Raw genomic sequence first — 20,164 nt, 5'->3', positions numbered from 1 at the left:
AGTAAGTGTGTGTGTGTGTGTGTGTGTGTGTGTGTGTGTGTGTGTGTTAGAGAATGCTTTGATGCCTATATCATTGCACTTATATTTTACAGTAATTACTCCTTTACATATATATCCTACTCCTTAGAATGCCCTCCCTTCCCAAAACCTTTTTACCTCAAGTCCAAATTCATGACAAATTCCCTCAGAAATGTGAAATTTATTTGCTTCACAACCAAGATGAAATGTGCTAAAAAAAGGTTTTTGAAGTTCATGTAAAATAATTGAGAAATGTTTTTATCCAAAGGTGGTCTTTTAATTAGTCATATACTAATTAAGATTGCATATGATGGTATGATTTCTATATTATTAATTATGATTATATGCTTTAAAAATGAGTAAATTAGACACCACAGTGTGCGTCTTTACATATATATTAATATGTATCTGCAAAGGTTTGGGATCGATTGCGAGAAATGCTGGGAAAATATCAAGTTAGTTTAATAAGGAATAGAGAGCAATTTGAAGAACAGACTAGAATTTTAGACTGAAAAGTTCAAGTTATTCTTCTTAAACAACAAGAAGTCTCTGAAAATATCATGAAAACAACATTTGAGAAATGCTATTCTGCAATACAGGATGGTCAACCACAGTGAGAGATTAAATAGACAGAGATCAGAACATCTCAGGATGATGGTTTAAGCAATAAAGTGCCAATTCAGGAGAGAACAAGTGAAAAGCTATAAAAACTTGGCAACTAAATAAAGGTACAAATGTGATGGGGGTCAAAAATTAGCTCCAAGTTTCTGATCTGAGCAACTTGGGAATATAGCATGCTGTTCACCAATAATGAGAGGTGCAGCCGAAATGAGTGTTGGTAGGAGGACAGATGAGAAAGAGATGGATAGATATCAGGTACTCAACATATCACACAATCTCAGGCAGGTGGTAAATTACCATTCAGAGAATCCATTGGAGTGTAAGTCAAACCTGGAAAGTCCGCAGCTGAAGTTCTGTGGAATAAAAACTAAGGCACTGCATGACAAATAATCACTCAACATTCAACAAATATTTCTTATTGACTACTCTGTACCAGACATTATTCCAGGTCTGGAAATGCAAGAGAGAAGAAAGTCATGTGTTCCTGCTAAAGTTGACTTTTTGGTGCAGGGAGAGAGAAAATAAATGAGGAAATAGATGTGATGTCATGTGGCAATGAGTTAGGATGAAAAATAAAGCTGGGTATGGGGACAGGATGGAATGAGTAGTGATGAGGCTGCCACTTGGTACCAAGAAAAAGTTTTCTGATAAGAAGAGATTTAAGCAAATCCAAGACTAATTTACTCTGCGTACCTTGGTAACAGGCCACACCAGTAGCATTTGCTGACTTCTTGTTTAACATGGTAATTTCTATCAGTCTAGATTCTGAGGTTAGTCATCAGACAGGATGGAAATCCCAAGTTTGGAATTTGGCAAACAAAAGACTTAAGTCAACTCTACATCCATTCATTTTTTTACTAAAAGTTATTTCTTTGTTGCCCTCTGCTTACAGCTGCCATCAAATTCCAACCAGTCACTAAATATTAGAGGTTATATAAAAATAGTCTCTCCCGTCTGAACTGCTACAACCCTGGCTGAAAAAAATGCAGCTTTCTTCTTTCTGACCATTCCAATGGCCTACTTACTCGGCTGCCAGTTGTCAATCAGTCTCCAGTTCATACTCCATTCTACCAACAACACTGACTTCCTGAACAAATAAATCTCTCTATTGGCTCTATTATCTAAAAAATCAAATCCAAATTTATTAATTTAGCATACAAGAACCTTACCAAGTTCACCTCTCTAGATTTCTCATTCAACATGCAACCCCAACCTTGCTAATTTCTCCTGGCCTCCTTCCCTAGTTTTCTAATCTTATACATGCTCTTCTCTCTTCCTGAAATTGTCACCTTCCCTTATCTTTCCATCCCTTATCCATGACTGGAAAATTCCTGCTATTGTTTCAAGAACCAAATAGCGTTGTTGCTAGCTTCTCTGTGTTCAACCACACCCATATAATACTTATACGATTGCATCCATCACTTTATAACATAATAGTCCACCTACATGGCTGACTTCTCTGATGGACTCAGCAGTTCCTGGAGAGAAGAGCCAGTGGACCCCCACCACCTAGCAGGGGGTATGACACATCATGGTGCTTCTACAGAGCTACTAAATGCGGGCATACTGATGATGAGATACACAATTGCACACATCACAGAGGAGACTTTTCTTCATATATGTCATAGATTTGTCTTTTTGCTGCCCCATTTTACAACAGATAGAGATAAAGTTTTGATTTAATACAATCAGCCTATTATGACATTTTCTCAAAAGACAGAAGGAAAGTGCCTTTCTAAATTACACAAATATACCATTCAAACTAAAAGTGCCTTGTTCCTAAGTAAATAGTTGCTGCATGAAATAGTTGCCCTGTCCATCCTCTTTGGACATCCCTTTGTCTAGCCAGACCTCACATCACACCTACAGAAGAGAAGACTGAGTGAGTGGTAGAAAGAGAGAAGTTAGTTTCATATCCGGCTAACCTTAAAAGGGAACATTTCAAACTCAATAATTTAAAGGGCTCACCTCACGGTAAATGAATCTGTTGCCAAATAGCTCTTCAGTGCATATATTCTTTACATTGTGAAAGCCTCTGTAGGGGAGATGGAAGCATTAGACCAAATTTTTATCTATAAAGAATTTATAATCTAATTGAGAAAACAAACCACATGAAATAACTCTATAAAAATTTATACCAAATAACACTAATGCCAAATTGATAAAATGAAGAGCAAAACGAAGACGGAGGAGTCATTTTTCACTAATCGAATCATCAAAAAAATTAATGATGCTAACTACCATGAATGAAGGTCTTCTCATACAATGATGGTAGGAGATTAACTTGTTGCATTGTTAAAGAACATTTGCCAGTGGTATTAAGAAGCAATAAAAATAGGAATGCCTTTGACTTAGAACTTAGGCTAATAAAGATGTGCACAAAAATTATGTGTCAGGGTATTTTATGGTATTCATTTAAAATAACTGAAAAGGTCTTTTAAAATACATTATGATTAGAATATCACATCATCACTAGAAATCATGTTGGAAAAGTATAAAGGTATTTTAAAAATTGTTCATATTATTTGGTTACATTAAAAAATCAACAGTGTAATCTCAATTTATTTAAGTAAAATATATTTATATATATTTAAGTAAAATATTTTTAAGTAAAATATAAATATTTATAAAATATTTTATTTTATAAAAGTAAAGATGATCTCTGAGTCATGAGATTATGGGCCTTTTGTATTATTCTGAGTGCTTTCCTCTATTTTTCAAATTTTCTGAAATAAGAACGTATTACTTTTGTAATCTGATGGGGGGGAAATGCTATTTCCAAAAAAAAAAAAGTATTTGACTACTTGATGGTAGGAGGTCCAAGAAGAGGGAGATTACAACTGGGTTACTTTATAACATTAGGCAAGCCGCTTAACCTCACTGAACCTGTTTCTTTAAAAAAATAAATAACAAAATCTATCCACTCACATCACAAAGTTTTTTCAAGATGAAACATATAGTTCATGAGCATCCTTTGTAAAATATAAAGAGCTTAGCAAAAGCATGGAATTGTACCGTAATTTTTATTAGACAAGGAAAGACATCAAATGTGGTCCCCGCAAGGTGGAAGAGAGAAGGATACTCAACCTTATTTTGTCACTTTATGTCCCCTCTCCTTCCAGCTCACACTCCTCTGTCCCCAGCCTTCTCACCCCTGTATGTGGCAAAGAAGGCTCCATCCAGCTGTGTGAGAAATAAGATAAATAAGAAAGACATTACAAGGAGAAAGAAAAGTAGGAAAGAAAAAAAAAAGACTGTGTTCTCTTTAACGATAATAATGTTCTTCTTAAAAGCTTTTATGTAATAGGCTTCCGAGATGTCTGAGATCATGGTGTTTTCTGTCACTCGATTGATTAGGAACAAATAACCTTTATTAACAGTGGTTTTCTCTGGGGGTGGGAATACTAACAGCTTCATTTTGTATACAATGCTTTTCTGAGTTATTTTAATTTTGGCAAAATAAACACGATTTGCTTATACATTCTGGGAGAAAATACAGTTCAAGCTTGAGGAAGAAAAATAACCTAAAACTCTGGATTAGTTAAGACACATATTGAAGGAAATTCTTACAATTAGAAAACATCAGGCTATCCCTGAAATTGCAATGACTAGCATAAACGTTTGGATAAGACAATCACAAAATGATGCCACTGTCAGAGGAAAAACCCTGTTTATTATGTGATTTGGTGATCCAATGGTTCTATGTTACATTTATTCTTTTTTTTCTCCACTTACAGGCACTGCTTTGTTATCTGTGGTGGCTTTTCCCTTGGAAGATTTCTATCTGGGCACTTACCATGCAGTTAACAACATACCAAAAACAGAGCAGCACAGGCTGTTTTACGTAGCACTGTTGACCATTTGCCTTGGCATTGGAGGCATAAGAGCCATCGTCTGTCCACTGGGTGCTTTTGGCCTTCAGGAGTATGGATCACAAAAAACAATGTCTTTTTTTAACTGGTAAGTAGCACTGGCTAGGAGACAAAAGAGGCTTATGACCGTCCTCACTGTTTACTTTCTGATTCCATTTGGGTAGTAGTTGTTCAGTCTTTGTGATGAATTGGGCTAAGTGACGATGGAATGAATCTGTGATGATGATTCAGTCAGTAATCACAGGAGCTTCTAAATCTCATGCAGACCAGTACAGCTTACCAGCACCTTCCCAACACACACGGATACATTTATCCTCCAGGTAAAAAGATTTGAAGTGCCTTGACCTGCAGAATAGAAGGTGGCTTTGGAACCAGAGACCTGGGTGGAAGTCTGGACTCTGCTTAACACAAGCTGACTGACCTTGACCTAGTCATGTATTCTCTACTTCAGTTTATTCATTTCTGAAGGGGGATAATACCTCTTCTCCAGTTTTATTAGAGGTAACACCATGTGTACTGCTGGCAAAGAACTTGGCACATAGTAAGTGATCAAAAAAAGGTAGCTGTTAGCACGTCTGTATTGTAGTAGACTAATTTGGGAGAAATTATAAATTTCTAGGCCAATGCAGAGAGAAGATGCAAAGATGAAAGAAGTATTTAACAATTTGTTAAAACATCACCCAGCATCTCTGTTTCTCACCCAGTTCGCTCCCAACACCTAAAAGAGTTTATATTCCATGAAAATCAAACAGCCTTTCTGTGAATCTTTGCCTCTCCCAATGAGTTCTTATGGAGTTCGTCAGTTTTTGTGTTTTTTAAGGAAACAATTTATATTACCAAATACAAATTCAAGAAAAAAAATTAATATGTGGATCTTAAGGGAGGGTAGTTAAGCATTTAGTATAAAACTTCTTTGTTATTGTTGTTATCTATCAGTGGATGTCAAACAGATGTGAGCTACATTGTCCATTTTTAGAGTAAATAGTGTCTATATGTATATGTATAGGCATATGTAGCTCTCCGAGGCCGTTCTTCTTTTCTCTTTCTTTTTCTTTCTCTTGCTCCCCTTTTTTCTTTCTCTAATGATATTAATATTATAAAGCACTCAGCCCTATTTTGGATTAAGTCCTAATGTCAGAGAACAATGCAGTCTTACCAAAGGTAGAAGGGACTCTTTACTTCCTTGCAGCAAATTCTGCCTCCTTGACCTGCCCAAAGGAGAAAGAAAAATCCTTCTTTTTTATTCTATTCGGAGGTTTTAATCCTTAATTAGCAACATCATTTTGATTAAATAAGACTCTGGAGGATTAAGACTGGAGAGCAATCAGTTGTTCTGAAAGATAGCTCTGGAGAATTTATTGTACTGTGGTCTTAGTCATTCAGAGTTGTGTTTAATCAAAGTGACATTTCTCAGTGTTGATTACAAAGGAGACATTATATGAATGAAATATTTCCTTTGGGAAACAGAGGGGACTCCCACTGGGTCCGTGCTTTAGGGCTTCAGGAAGGGGGATGGGGAATGGGGAGAAAATGAATTTCTGTAGCTGTAAGGAACCAGGCCAAATTGAGGATGAGCACATTTAGATTTTTAAAAATTATTTTCCAATTTCACTAAATAGCCCAGTATTTTAAAAATTTAAAGTTAAAGCATCCAGAAATGTGTATAAAGAATCAGGGTGTTATTCTTTAATGTGATAAAAGAACTGGATGATAAGCTCCTTGAAGGTTGAATCTGGTTGTTTTACCTGTTTTTTATTTTTCCAGTTTAAATACTAAACTACAGGCCAACTTTTATGAATGTTCACTTACCTTACTGTAGTTTATAGCAACGAATGCTGATTCCATTCCTGTACACAGTGCAGGGGCTGGTGACAAGATGGACAGAGACTCCACTGGGCAACCAGACAGCTGGCAGAATCCTGGCTCTATCACTTAGGAGTTTTGTGGTCTTTGGCAAGTTCCTTAATTCCTCAGAGCCCCAGGCTCCTCATCCACCAAGTGGGAATATCTTGGAAAGCTATTGTATCACTTATACATAAAGTACCCTAGCATATTATAGGTATTCAAATTATGATCACTATTGTTATGATTATTGCTAAATCATGGATAAGCCATCAGCTGAAACCATTGTCTAAATGCTAGGAAAGAGGGGACCCATTTAGGAGGAGGTCATCTTGGAAAGGAGCAGTTTATTAATGCATAATCTATGTCTTCCAGTCAATGCCTCTAGATATTAGCCTGGTAAATATAATGAATTTCAGCCGTGCCTTTAGAAAACAACATACCCCTTGAATCTGTAACTACTTGAAGGCTGCATTCAGTTCTATTTGCAGCACAGATGTCAGATGTTCATAGTTACAGGACCTTTAATGAGATGTGTCATTGCTTCTGTACCACCTAAAGCTTCCCAGTGAGCATGTTAAGTAGCATAGACTGGAAGTCTCAGGCACTGAAAACACCACTTCCGAGTAAAGCTGCCAAATGTAGGTGAGAAAACCACTCCTAGCCAACATTACCATCTGGTACTGGATCTTCCTCAACTAATGCACCTCACTGCAAAAATAAAGCTAAACTCCCTGAAATCAAGAGACATAATAATCTGCCAACATCCTCGTGCCATTATCCAGATCAGAACCTGGCTTTCCACATATTCCAAAAGCTGAGATGGCCAATTAAGAATAGCCAGACTGGAGATCACCTAGGTAAATACACCTGTGCAGATTCTTTTCTGGAAGCAAAAAGAAGGAGAATAATGAAGTCTGTTCCTGGCCACAATTTTAAATTCTACCACAATTAACCTCAAATCTTGCTTCTGCATTTCTCTACTTTCTTCACCTGATAATTTGCATCCTATCTGCATATCACAGTCTGTTGCTAAGGGGTTACTAGGGTGAATTATATACATGATTAAAAGCCCAAGTAGAATATTGGTAAAGTTCTTGAAAAAAGTCTGGAGACTGACTTATTTCACCCCAGAAATGTTGACTATCTGGTACTCAAATTGACTCTACGTGGTATCTGTCTCAAACTGAAATATTCTGATTTTAACACTTCCTCAAATTAAATATATTTTATCTTAGAGAAGCACTAGAGGTAAAAATATATGATCCCACAGCATTTTTCCAGAATCTATTTTAATATTCACAAGAACACTGAGAACAATGATTGTTAATCCTAGGTGCACATTAAAGCCACCTGAGGATTCTTTTTTAAAAAGTACAAATGCCTGGGTCCTGCCACCAAAGATTCTGACTACATTGGTTAGAGGCAGGACCCAGGGACCAGGATTTTTTTTAAGCTGCCCAGGTAGAGTTGAGAACCACTGTTCTAACGCAGTGTTGCTGATTTTAATTATCACTTGAGAGCCTTGTTGAAAATGTTTCCCAGGTCCCACCTCGAACCTCCTGGATCAGAATTTCCTGGGAGGACAGGTGGGAAATGCATATTTTAAACAAGTACTGTCTTACTCTATTCAGGCTGCAATAACAAATCAGCATAGATTGGCTGGCTTATAAACAATAGAAATTTATTTTTCACAGCTCTGGAGGCCAGAATTCTGAGATCAGGGTTCTGGTGAGTGTTCCCTTCCTGGCTGGAAGACTGCTGGCTTCTTACTGTGTCTTCACATAGTGGAAACGGCAAAGGAGCTCTAGGAGGTCTCTTTTACAAGGGAACTAATCCCATTCAGAAAGTCGCCACCTCTATGATCAAAAGCCCCACCTCCCAAATACACCGCTCCCTAATACCACTGTTACAGGAAGTATATAACACCTAATACCAAGTTACGATTTCAACATATGAAATTTGAGGGGACACAAATATTCCTACCATATCAAGTACTTCAGGTGATTCAGAAGATCAATCAAAGTTTGAGAACAATTCCAGAGCCATAAGGAAAGTCTAGTGATGCCTTTGAAAAGAAATGAAACTAACCATTGATTGAACCCACTACTGTGTTTCAGACTGCTTTGGAACTTTTTGACAATTTTATAGCAATTATCATCACATTTAGAAATCTACCTGATTGAGAAATTCAACATAATTCTGAAAAGAGAGAGGAAAAAATATAAATCTACCTATATTCTTCAATCGTAAAATCATAATTTATAAGGTACATTTCAGCGAACAAAATCAAAGCAGTTCATGAAATAATCTTATTAATACTCAAAATGTCCTTTGAGTTACATGCTGAGGAGTAGTAGCTTGTAAATAGCTTTGAAAAAATCAGAGACCTTCCCAAATTCTATTTGCACTGGCTCTAGCCAAGTTTAACAAATGCTACCCTCTCACCCTAATAACAACAAGCACTTCCTTCTTTTCCTTTGTGATCTGAGCTCACTGCAACCTCCATCTCCCGGGTTCAAGCAATTCTCCTGCCTCAGCTTCCCAAGTAGCTGGGATTACAGGCGCATACCACCACGCCCGGCTAGTTTTTTGTATTTTAGTAGAGATGGGGTTTCACCATGTTGCCCAGGCTGTTCTCGAATCCCTGAGCTTAGGCAATCCGCCCGCCTTGGCCTCCACAGTGCCGGGATTACAGGCGTGAGCCACTGCGCCGGGCGCATGTTCTCTTTTAAGCTTGAAAGATACATGAGTCAGGACAATTGTTAAAATTAGGGTGTTGGCCAGGCACACACCTGAATCCCTAGGCTCTGGGAGGCCTAGGAAGGAGGATCACTCAAGGCCAGGGGTTTGAGACAAGCCTGAGTAACCCCATCTCTACCAAAAAAAATTTTTTTTAAATTAGCCAGACATGGCGGGGTGAGCCTGTAGTTGCATGTGCTTGAGAGACTGAGACTCAGAAAGTGAGGAGCTTAAGCTCAGGAGGCTGAGATTACAGTGAGCTATGAACACCCTGCACCAGTCCAGCCTGGGTGACAGAGTGAGACCCTATCTCAAAAAAATAAAAATAAAAAGACGGGGAGTGGGTGGGGGTTGTTGGCAAAAGAATGAGGGAATGGGAAAGGAGGGAAAGGGAATGAAACAGGTTAAAGAGTAAGAGAAGTAGGAAGAGCTTGGGAGAGAGAGTAAAGCAGTCCCCCAAATTTTTAAATTAAAAACTCAACTTCTTCAATCCTAATGTCTAGTTACCCAAATCAATATTTTATTGTCTTTAATAGCTCTGCTGGAAAAAAATATGTATTCACAGATAAAAAGGAACTCTAAAGTTTCTGTTTTTCCTCTTCTTTCTCCAAATATTTGGCTACCAGAGTATTCTTTGAAGTACCTCAGTGGCCAATGGCTATGCTAAAAGAAGCAATGATTGACAACAGCCATCCACCATGAAATCGGTGCCCAAGTATTTTATTTCACTGACTCCTCTAAACAGTTCAGTTTTATCCCATTGAAGAGTCACAAATCCCCTGGAAAATTATCTGAATATTGATCAATGTAGAATAAAATACTTTCTCTGGAATATTTAAATGGTCCACTAATGCTATGAAGACCTGAAACTTACAGAAAATTTGCCTCCCTTCTTTGATACTGCCTCAGGTTAGGAAAGACCATTTTGAAAAATTTCTCTTCAAATCACCAAAAGTAAACATGAAGCACATCAAAACTGGCCAGTCTAAGAAATGACAAAATATTTGAGTAATTTAAATGTATTACTAAATTAATTAAGTGAATGTTTAAAATAATCTCGTAAGGATTGCTGAGTTTTGCAGCCACGATTTTTCTCATTTGTATTCAATACCATACAATCATGAAGACAAAAAAATTACCACTTATATATACTCCCAATTATTTGCAGTTCCCAGTCTGTATTTAAAAGTAGACTAAAGAAACATATTTTTACTGCTGCTTTCAATTTTCCTTAATCACTGGTATTTGTTTTGCTTTAGTGCTTTGCTCTCTGACTTTTTGTGTGAGAGGTGCTTTATAAATTCAATTTGCTAGTGAGCTATGAGATGAAAGGAGTCTTAATGGTAAGTTTGAAGACTGTGGGTTTTTATTTCTTTTTTTTTTTTTTTGTAGATGATACATATACAATTTCACCCTTAATTATCTGTAGCTTGTCCTGTCCATGGATCAACAAAGATATATATAAAACATGCCTGTACTAGGTAATTCTTTCAGAAAATTACACAATCAAATATGTTGGGTGACATTTGTTAAAATACATTTAGTACTTCATGTAAAATCTCTTCCTAGACATAAATATTCAGCACTATAATTTTTTGGTTTCTAACTACTTTTCACAAGATTTAAGTCTTGGAATAATTGTAATTTTCCTTGACCCTCTTTAGAGCAATGCAGTTTACATCACCATGTGGTACACTGAAGAGTCACACAGTGTTCTCTTAGATTTTCTCAACAATGCTTAACATTTTAAAAAGAGTTTCCTAAAGACTGAAAGCACTGTAACAGGACTTTTGGCTCCAGATTCTCTGTGTTGCTACAGCCACAAGTCAAGTGTACGGCTTGCAGTAGCATGAAAGGATAACCTGTGGCTGAGCCTAGGGACTCCATCCAGTTGTCCTAGAAAATTATAACTTTTTGTACCTCACCTACCTTGTGATAAATACATTTCCATTAGTGGATCACAGTAAATCAGTTTGCTCAATGTGGTCATGTTTGATGTTCTATTACTTTTCTAGGCCAATTATTGAGAGGTTTTAGTTTTGTTTTTTTTTTAATATTGTGTTTGTTTGATTAATTGATTTTTAGGAGATGCTGTATTATTAATCTGTTATTTAATCTCCATTTATTTTCAACCTAGTACTGTGCTAGGTCTCATGGAGATAAAGAAATGAAGAATAAAATCTTACCATCAGGGAGCTTCACAATCTATATATGAAAAGCAAAACTGACAAAAATGAAATAATTGAATAATGAGTATTTGCTTTAGAAGTTCAGAAAAGAAGCTGGGTGTAGTGGCTCCTGTTTCTAGTCCAGCACTTTGGGAGGCCAAGGCAAGTGGATTGCTTGAGCTCAGGAGTTCAAGACCAGCCTGGGCAAAATGGCAAAACCCCATCTCTACAAGAAATACAAAAAAATTAGCTAGGCATGGCGGTGTGCACCTGTGGTCCCAGATACTTGGGAGGCTGAGGCAATAGGATCACTTGAGCCCAAGAGATCAAGGCTGCAGTGAGTCAAGGTCATGCTACTGCACTCCAGCTTGGTCAACAGAGTGAGATAATGTCTCAAAAAAATTTTACAGAAGAGAAGAAGCAGAATATTCAAGAAAGTATTTAATGAAGGAAAAGAGACTGAATATAGGACTTTAAAAGTGAGACAGGGCAAGCCAAGAAATAGGACAAGTTAAGGAGACAAACATGGGTAGGTCTGTTTCTCAGACAGTGAGGAGACTAACTCAACTTGACACATGTTCTTTCCAAACACATATCACATATCTATCCACTTCTGTCTCTTTCCTTTGCTACCACCATGGCCCAGTTTGCTCTTAGCTCTCATCCAGACTTACAATAGCTGCGATTTTCTCCCTACCTTGCACCATCTGCAATTCATGGAACTGACACAATAATCTTTCCACTGAAAACAAGATCTATATGAGCCCCCTGCTCAATTCCCTTCAAATGGCTTCCCAATGCACTGAAAATAAAATCCAGACTTCTTGCCATGAACTTCAAGGCCCTAAATGACCTGGACCACATTTCCTGCTTTATCTTTTCTTCTAATATTTTATTCCTTAATCACTGTATTAGTCCATTTTCATGCTGCTGATAAAGACATACCCAAGACTGGGAAATTTACAAAAGAAAGAGGTTTAATTTGACTTGAAGTTCCATGTGGCTGGAGAAGCCTCATAATAATGGTGGAAGGCAAGAAGGAGCAAGTCATGTCTTACATAGATGGCAGCAAGCAAAGAGAGAGCTTGTGCAGAGAAACACCCATTTTTAAAACCACCAGATCTTGTAAGACCTATTCACTATCATGAGAACAGCATGAGAAAGACCTGCCCCCATGATTCTATCATCTCCCACCTGGTCCCTCCCACAACATGTGGCAAATATGGGAGCTACAAGATGAAATTTGGGTGAGGACACAAAGCCAAACCATACCATTCTGCCCCCAGCCCCTCCCAAATCTCATATCTTCATATTTCAAAACCAATCATGCCTTTCCAACAGTCCCCCAAAGTATCAACTCATTTCAGCATTAACTCAAAAGTCCACAGTCCAAAGTCTCATCTGAGACAGAGCAAGTCTCTTCCACCTATGAGCCTGTAAAATCAAAAGCAAGTTAGTTACTTCCTAGATACAATGGGGGTACAGGTATTGGGTAAATATAGCCATTCCAAATGGGAGAAATTAGCCAAAACAAAGGGGCTACAGGCCCAATGGAAGTCCAAAATCCAGCAAGGCAGTCAAATCTCAAACCTCCAAAATGATCTCCTTTGACTCCATGTCTCATATTTAGGTCATGCTAATGCAAGAGGTGGGTTCCCATGGTCTTCAGCAGCTCTGCCCCTGTGGCTTTGCAGGGTGCAGCTTCCCTTCTAGCTGCCTTCATGGACTGGCATTGAATGTCTGTGACTTTTCCAGGCACACGGTGCAAGCTGTCAGTGGATCTATCACTCTGGGATCTGGAGGATGGTGGTTCTCTTCTCACAGCTCCACTAGGCATTGCCCCAGTAGGAACTCTGTGTGGGGGCTCTGACCTCACATTTCTGTTCCACACTGCCCCAGCAGAGGTTGTCCACAACGGCCCTGCCCCTGCAGCAAACTTCTGCATCCAGGTGTTTCCATACATCTTCTGAAATCTAGGTGGAGGTTCCCAAACCTCAGTTCTTGACCTCTGTGCATCTACAGGCTCAACACCACATGGAAGCTGCCAAGGCTTGGGGTTTCCAACCTCTGAAACAGCAGCCTGAGCTGTATCTTGGCCCATTTCAGTTATGGCTGGAGCAGCTGGGACACAGGGCACCAAGTCCCTAAACTACACACAGCACAGGAACCTGGACCTGGCCCACAAAACCATTTTTGCCTCTAAGGACTCTGGGCCTGTGATGGGAGAGGCTGCCATGAAGACCTCTGACATGCCCTGGAGACATTTTCCCCATTGTCTTGGGGATTAGCATTTGGTTCCTTGTTACTTATGCAAATTTCTGCAGCAGGCTTGAATTTCTCCTCGGAAAATGGGATTTTCTTTTCTATTGCATTGTCAGGCTGCAAATTTTCCAATCTTTTATGCTCTGCTTCCCTTATAAAACTGAATGCCTTTAACAGCACCCAAGTCACCGCTTGAAAGTTTTGCTGCTTATAAGTTTTTTCTGCCAGATGCCCTAAATCTTCTCTCTCAGGTTCAAAGTTCCACAAATCTCTAGGGCAGGGGCAAAATGCTGCCAGTCTCTGTTAAAACATAACAAGAGTCACCTTTGCTCCAGTTCCAAAGTTTCTCATCTCCATCTGAGACCACCTCAACCTGGATTTCAGTGTCCATGTCATTGTCAGCATTTTGGTCAAAGCTATTCAACAAGTCTCCAGGGCGTTCCAGACTTTCCTACATTTTCCTGTCTTCTGAGCCCTCCAAACTGTTCCAACCTCTGCCTGTTACCGAGTTCCAAAGTCACTTCCACATTTGCAGGTATCTTTTCAGCAGTGCCCCACTCTACTGGTACCAATTTACTGTATTAGTCTGCTTTCACACTGCTGATAAAGACATAACTGAGACTCAGCAACTTACAAAAGAAAGAGGTTTAACTGGACTTAGTTACACATGGCTGGAGAGGCCTCACAATCATGGGGGAAGGCAAGGAGGAGCAAATCACATCTTACACAGATGACAGCAGGCAAAGAGGGAGCTGTGCAGAGAAACTCCCATTTTTAAAACCATCATATCTTGTTAGACCCATTTGCTATCATGAGAGCATCACAGGAAAGACCCGCCCCCATGATTCAATCATCTCCAGTTGGGTCCCTCCCACAACATGTGGGAATTATGGGAGCTACAAGCTGAGATTTGGATGGGGACACAGAGCCAAACCATATCATTCACTATGCTCCAACTTCACTGCTTTTTTTGTTCCTGAAATCAGGGTTGGAGAAAAACGAACATTTGATATGATGACATTTGCTTAGCACCATGTAGTTATAATCCATGTTCTTCATTTAATGTTCTTCATTAAAATTCTTACCAAAAAACCTTATTTAGAGGGTGTGATTCCAATTTTTAAAATTCCAGAAAGTAGAAGATCACAGACCATGTGATTTTCAGATTTTGTGACTCTAACTCATGTCTTTGGACTACCATTCTGAAGAGGAAGGACAACATTTATAGTTAATGATTGATATATAAAATGTGATGAGAGGAATGAAAGTTAATTTCAATTGTTAAAGGCTAGATTAACAAGAAAATGAAAGTGTCATGAAATTGATAACCGCAAAGATGCAGAAAGAAGTATTAACAGGATATTTAGCCCGATTAGCCCTGTACCAGGATGATGACTTCTGCTCATGGCTCTACAAGCAACACAGCTGTGTGAATGTGGATGAGTCATTTCAGTTTTCCAAGTTCAGAGTTCTTCTCCGAAAGAGAGGGAGAAAAGTTTCTGACCTCAGTTTAGGCAATGGTTTCTGAGAAACAATTCTAAAGGACGATCTGTGGAAAAAAATTAGAATAGGACTTCATCACAATTAAGAATTTCTGCTTTTCAAAAGACACTTTTTATAGAATAAAAAGACAAGCCACAGGCTGGGAGAAAATACTTACAAATCACATAATTGAGGAAGGACTTGTAGCCAGAATACATAAGGACAGAAACTTCACCAAAGAAGATATGCAGATGATCAATAAGCACATGAAAAGATGCTCAATATCATTAGCCATTAGGGAAATGCAAAATAAAACCACCATCATATATCAGTACACATGTACTATACCAAGTTTTGGCAGGGATATGAAGAGATGAGAACTCTCATACACATGTGGTGATAATGTAAAATGTTACAACTACTTAAAAACTATTTGAAATTTTCTTAAAATATTAAATATACATCTATCATATATCACCCAGCCATTACACTCCTAGGTTTTACCCAAGAGAAATTAATGTCTATGTCTGTTCAAAGGCTTGTACATGAATGTTCTTAACAGCATTATTTGCAATAGCAATAAGCTGAAAAATGTCTATTAACAGTAAATGCATAAACAAACACTGGTACATTTACATAATGGAATAGTACTTGGCAATAAAGAGGAATGGATACAGATAAATACATTAACATGGATGAATCTCAAAATAATTATGCCAAGTGAAAGAAGCCAGATTTGAAAATACAGATGATTTAATATTTAAAAAAGAATCTATGAATTGCAAACTAATTTATAGTGGCAGAAAAAAGATCGGTGGTTGCCTAGAGACGAGGAAGGGGAAATGAGAAGGGGCAGGGTTCAGAAGGGTGACAAGGGACATGACGGAGCTTTAGAGGCAATGGATATGTTTGTTATCTTGAATGTGGTAATTATTTTGTGTGTGCATATATATTCAAACCTTACAAAATTGCACACTTCAAATATATGCAGTTTATTGCATCTCAATTATATCTCAATAAAGCTCTTTAAAAAAAAGCAGGAGAAAAGAAAGTAACAGTAACCAAGACACTGGTATTGACATAAGGACAGATCAGTGGAACAGAACTGAGAGTCAGAAAATACACATACATTTGTACGGTCAATTGATTTTCAACAAAAGTGTCAAAAAATCATTGAGGAAAAGATCATGTTCTCAATAAATTATACTGTAAAAACTGAATATCCATATAGGAAATAATTACCCCATGACACCCTACTGAAAAATTAATTCAAATTAGATTAACTTTATATGAGATCAAAACCCATAACAGTGATTTTTTTGAAAAAACACAGGGGAAAATACTTGTGACTAAGGCTTAGAAACTATTCTTTACATAGGATACAAAAAGTATGAACCAATAAAGATAAAAAATGATAGAATGAAATTTACTAAACTTTTAAACTTTTGCTTATCAAAAGACATCATTGAGAAAAGGAAAAGGAAAACCCCATATTATAAGAAAGCATTTGTAAAACATGTATCTGACAGATGACATGCATCCAAAATATATGAAGACCTTTGACAAATCAATGATAGGAAAAGAAAGTGTCCAATTAAAAAAAAAAAATAGAGGATCTCCAATATTAGCCAATACAAGAAGAGCCCTATTTCTCCCAGGTACTTCCTCTTACATCAAAAAAACCCAAACCTAACACAACAAATGGACATAGGGAGATTTCAAAAGGTAGAAAGAAGACAATCTCTTCCTAGGGGCCTTGGAACTTGAGGAAGGACTACAATGAGTTTCCTGGGTTTTCTTTTTGTTATCAGTGGGGCTATAGAGAAACCTAGAACCTGGAACCAGGTACAGATGGGTGAGAGCAAAGGTGTGGCAAGGAATGGGCAGCTCCAAAAAAGTCCTGCTCCCCTTACTCAAAGTTCTAGGAAAAAGGTAGACTAATATAGGTGAAAATGTTTTTGACAACATCTGTCCTTCTCTAGCCAAACACTATTAAAAACACTGCCTCCCCTGCATACTGCTGGTCCAATAGTGTCAGCAGACATGAGCGAGAATCTAATATTTTACATAAACACTCGGAGAATCAGACCGGAACACTCTGATTCCCAAGTTGGGTGGTGTTGCTGAGGCCAAGTGAGGAGCCTGTCTTTCATCTCCTGCCCAGCAGAAACTGGAAGTGCTCTAATTTACCCTCCTGGGCAGTGTCAGCTGGGTGCAGCAGAGAGCTGAGCCTCCACTCCCAACCAGAAAGTATGCAGCAAGGCTAGTCTCCAATTAATTAGCAGTAATATTCCATGTCTTCAATTATTCTTCCCTCCCCCTCCCCCCAGCTTACTTTGTCATAGTCTCCTGTGTGATGGAGGAAATAATCTTAGTTAAAATTCAACTCTCCACATATTCCATTATTGTACTCACACAACAAGAAGTCTGGAGAAAAATGCAAAATTATACTATATCCACATTAAGTTCATGACCACCAAACTTGTTCCTTATCACTGCCTAGCAAGTATATGATGTCCAGTCAATTTCTCTCCTCCTTTAAAGTACTATTTCTAAACATTTTCTTTCTTCTCAAAACTTCAATATTCCCTTTCCATAGCCAGTTTTACCTGTTGTCTTTACTTCTTTTACGTAGAAGAAATAGAGGGAAATAAGGGAAAGAAGGAGGGAGGAAGGCGGGAAGGGAGGGAGGAAGGCAGGGAGGGAGGGAGGGAGGAAGGCAGGGAGGGAGGGAGGGAGGAAAGAAAGGAAGGGAGGAAGGAAGAAAGGAAGGAAGGAAGGAAAGGAAGGAAGGGAGGGAGGGAAGGAGGGAGGGAAAGAATGAAGGAAAGGAAAAAGGAAATGAGAGGGGAGGCGAGGCGGGGTGGGGTGGGGAGGGTGGGGCGAGGTGAGGAATCATTTAGAAGATTTGCAGCCTGGGCAACACGGTGAGACCTCATCTCTACTAAAAATAAATTAGCAGGTATGGTAGTGCGTGCTTGTGCTCCCAGGTACTAGACAGAAGTTGAGGCAGTAGGACTGCTTCAGCCTGGGAGGTCAAAGCTGCAGTGAGCCATGACTGCATCACTGCATTCCAGCCTGGGTGACAGAGTAAGACGTTGTGGGAAAAAAAAGAAGTGGAGGGAGAGGGAGGGGGGGAGGGAGGGGGAGGGAGGGGGGAGGGAGAGGGGGAGGGAGGGGGGAGGGAGGGGGAGGGAGGGGGGAGGGAGGGGGAGGGAGGGGGGAGGGAGGGGGAGGGAGGGGGGAGGGAGGGGGGAGGGAGGGGGAGGGAGGGGGGAGGGAGGGGGAGGGAGAGGGGGAGGGAGGGGGGAGGGAGGGGGAGGGAGGGGGAGGGAGGGGGAGGGGGAAGGGAGGGGGGAGGGGGGAGGGAGAGAGAGAGAGATCGATCGTGGGAAGGGAAAACACAAAGAAGATATGGTGGACATGCCCCAGGATGACCCCCAGTGGACCACATGCTTGTTTGGACCCATCCCCCTGAGTGTGGGCAGAACCTGTAACCTGATTCTAAACAGTAGAATATTGGAAAGATTTTGGAATATCACTCCCCTAATTATGTTATATGGCAAAGGTGAAAGAATTTTGCAGAGATAATTGAGGTTTCTCATCAGCTGATTTCAGTTATCAGAGCCCAGATTATACCGGGTGGATCTCATCTAATCACATAAACCCTTTAAATTGTAATTATAGTGTAAGTGTACTAAGACTTATCTGATGGTGCTTGCACAACTGAAACACTTAAAAAAACTAATATGTATATAAGTTATATATGTAAATGAGTAAATTTTATTGTATTTAATTTTATTTACCTCAATCTTTAAAGTAAAAGTTAAGATCCCTTCTTTGCGATGGGATTCTAATGGCAAGATTTAGACCCAGTGAACAGTTGAGAGGTAGAGATGATGTTCCCAGAACTTGCAAACCAGACTACTAGGGTAGGTACCTCTCTGTGATACTAATCATTGGGAAGAAAAATGGAAAGTTTTATTCAAATGTCACTCATTTCTTCAGTTACATGCCTATTCTAAGTGTAACCCAGATATTCCTGAGTATTCTGTTTTCCTATACTTTGAAAACTGGAATATACAGGAAGAATTAACTTTTTAATCTTTCCAGTTTCATTAGGGGTATTTGAATGATTAAGTGTTGTCTACAGCTTCTTTAGTACCACAATGCTACAGAGACTGTATGGCCTGCAAAGCTTAAAATATTTACTGTCTATCCAGCCCTTTATAGAAAAACTTCGCCAACCTTTGATTTAGATGAAAGAGAGCACATTCTTTCTGTGTCGATTCTAAACAAGGATAAAACAAAGATAATGAAACTGGTTAAGTCAGGGCTGATGTTTACACACTTGTTAAGAAATCTGATAAACAATATTTGCAAAATTGGGTTCAGTTAACATGTCATCGTTTCGTAGTTTACATTTGAATAGAAGCATTAAAATTAGCAATAGTTGTCTAAAGCGATTCAATGGTATTTTTATTTTTGTCTGTCTGTATACCCCAGGTTTTATTGGCTCATGAACCTAAATGCAACCATTGTGTTTCTGGGAATATCTTACATCCAGCACTCACAGGCCTGGGCCCTTGTTTTACTTATTCCTTTTATGTCTACACTTACGGCTCTGATAACTCTTCATATGATATACTACAACCTAATTTATCAGTCAGAAAAACGTAAGTAAATTATACTTTACATTAATTTCTGGGTTTATATTGTTTTCTTGACAGATCTTCTTTCTCTTTGATTCTTTATAACTTCTCTTTCAACTCGGAATTTGAAAATTGTGTCTGTCATTACCCTTGATAAAGCAATGGTCTCCAAGAATATTTTTAAGTAAATATTAAGACTGCTTCTTTGCAATGGGATTCTAATGGCAAGATTTAGATCCAATGAAAAGTTTAGAGGTAGAGATTCCTCTTCTCCCCATCTTCCTTTCTTTCCATGGTTAAAAAAGTTTTAATAATGGAATATCTTAGACATAAACAAAAGTAGTTAAAGATTATACCTGAACCTCACTTGGGTAGCTCTGAGCTTCAGCAATTATCAACTCATCTTCACTCATTTTTTCTTCTTCTTACCCAGGTAATTTTCAAGCAAAAACTAAATATTATAGCATTTCTTATTCGTGTATTTTGTTATATTTATTTATATGTA

General features: G+C 38.6%; 1 protein-coding gene and 1 long non-coding RNA gene across 3 annotated transcripts in view; one reads left to right on the top strand and one right to left on the bottom strand.

Annotated features, from left to right (window-relative positions):
- The window catches only part of LOC102145268 (uncharacterized), an 85,574-nt gene extending 67,895 nt beyond the window's left edge, over positions 1 to 17,679 (bottom strand). Inside the window, exons 1-5 of one of the 2 annotated variants that reach the window (XR_006690743.2) lie at positions 6,321 to 17,679; positions 5,668 to 5,719; positions 4,455 to 4,856; positions 3,727 to 3,822; positions 2,608 to 2,674 (exon numbers count right to left, since the gene is read on the bottom strand). This is a non-coding gene — a long non-coding RNA (uncharacterized lncRNA). Of the gene's footprint in view, positions 1 to 2,607; positions 2,675 to 3,726; positions 3,823 to 4,454; positions 4,857 to 5,667 lie in introns of both variants that reach the window. The other variant, XR_281776.4, reaches the window with a different exon arrangement.
- SLC15A5 (solute carrier family 15 member 5) overlaps positions 1 to 20,164 on the top strand; it is a 92,569-nt gene that overhangs the window by 1,159 nt on the left and 71,246 nt on the right. Inside the window, exons 2-3 of the mRNA XM_005570252.4 lie at positions 4,377 to 4,599; positions 19,514 to 19,683. Of these exons, the coding sequence (XP_005570309.3) occupies positions 4,377 to 4,599; positions 19,514 to 19,683 (393 nt within the window). The remainder of the gene's footprint in view (positions 1 to 4,376; positions 4,600 to 19,513; positions 19,684 to 20,164) is intronic.

This window comes from Macaca fascicularis, chromosome 11 (genome assembly GCF_037993035.2).
Source record: "Macaca fascicularis isolate 582-1 chromosome 11, T2T-MFA8v1.1".
Lineage (NCBI taxonomy): Eukaryota > Metazoa > Chordata > Mammalia > Primates > Cercopithecidae > Macaca > Macaca fascicularis.
The sequence above is the reverse complement of the archived record's forward strand: the minus strand, read 5'-3'. Positions and strand labels throughout refer to the sequence as shown.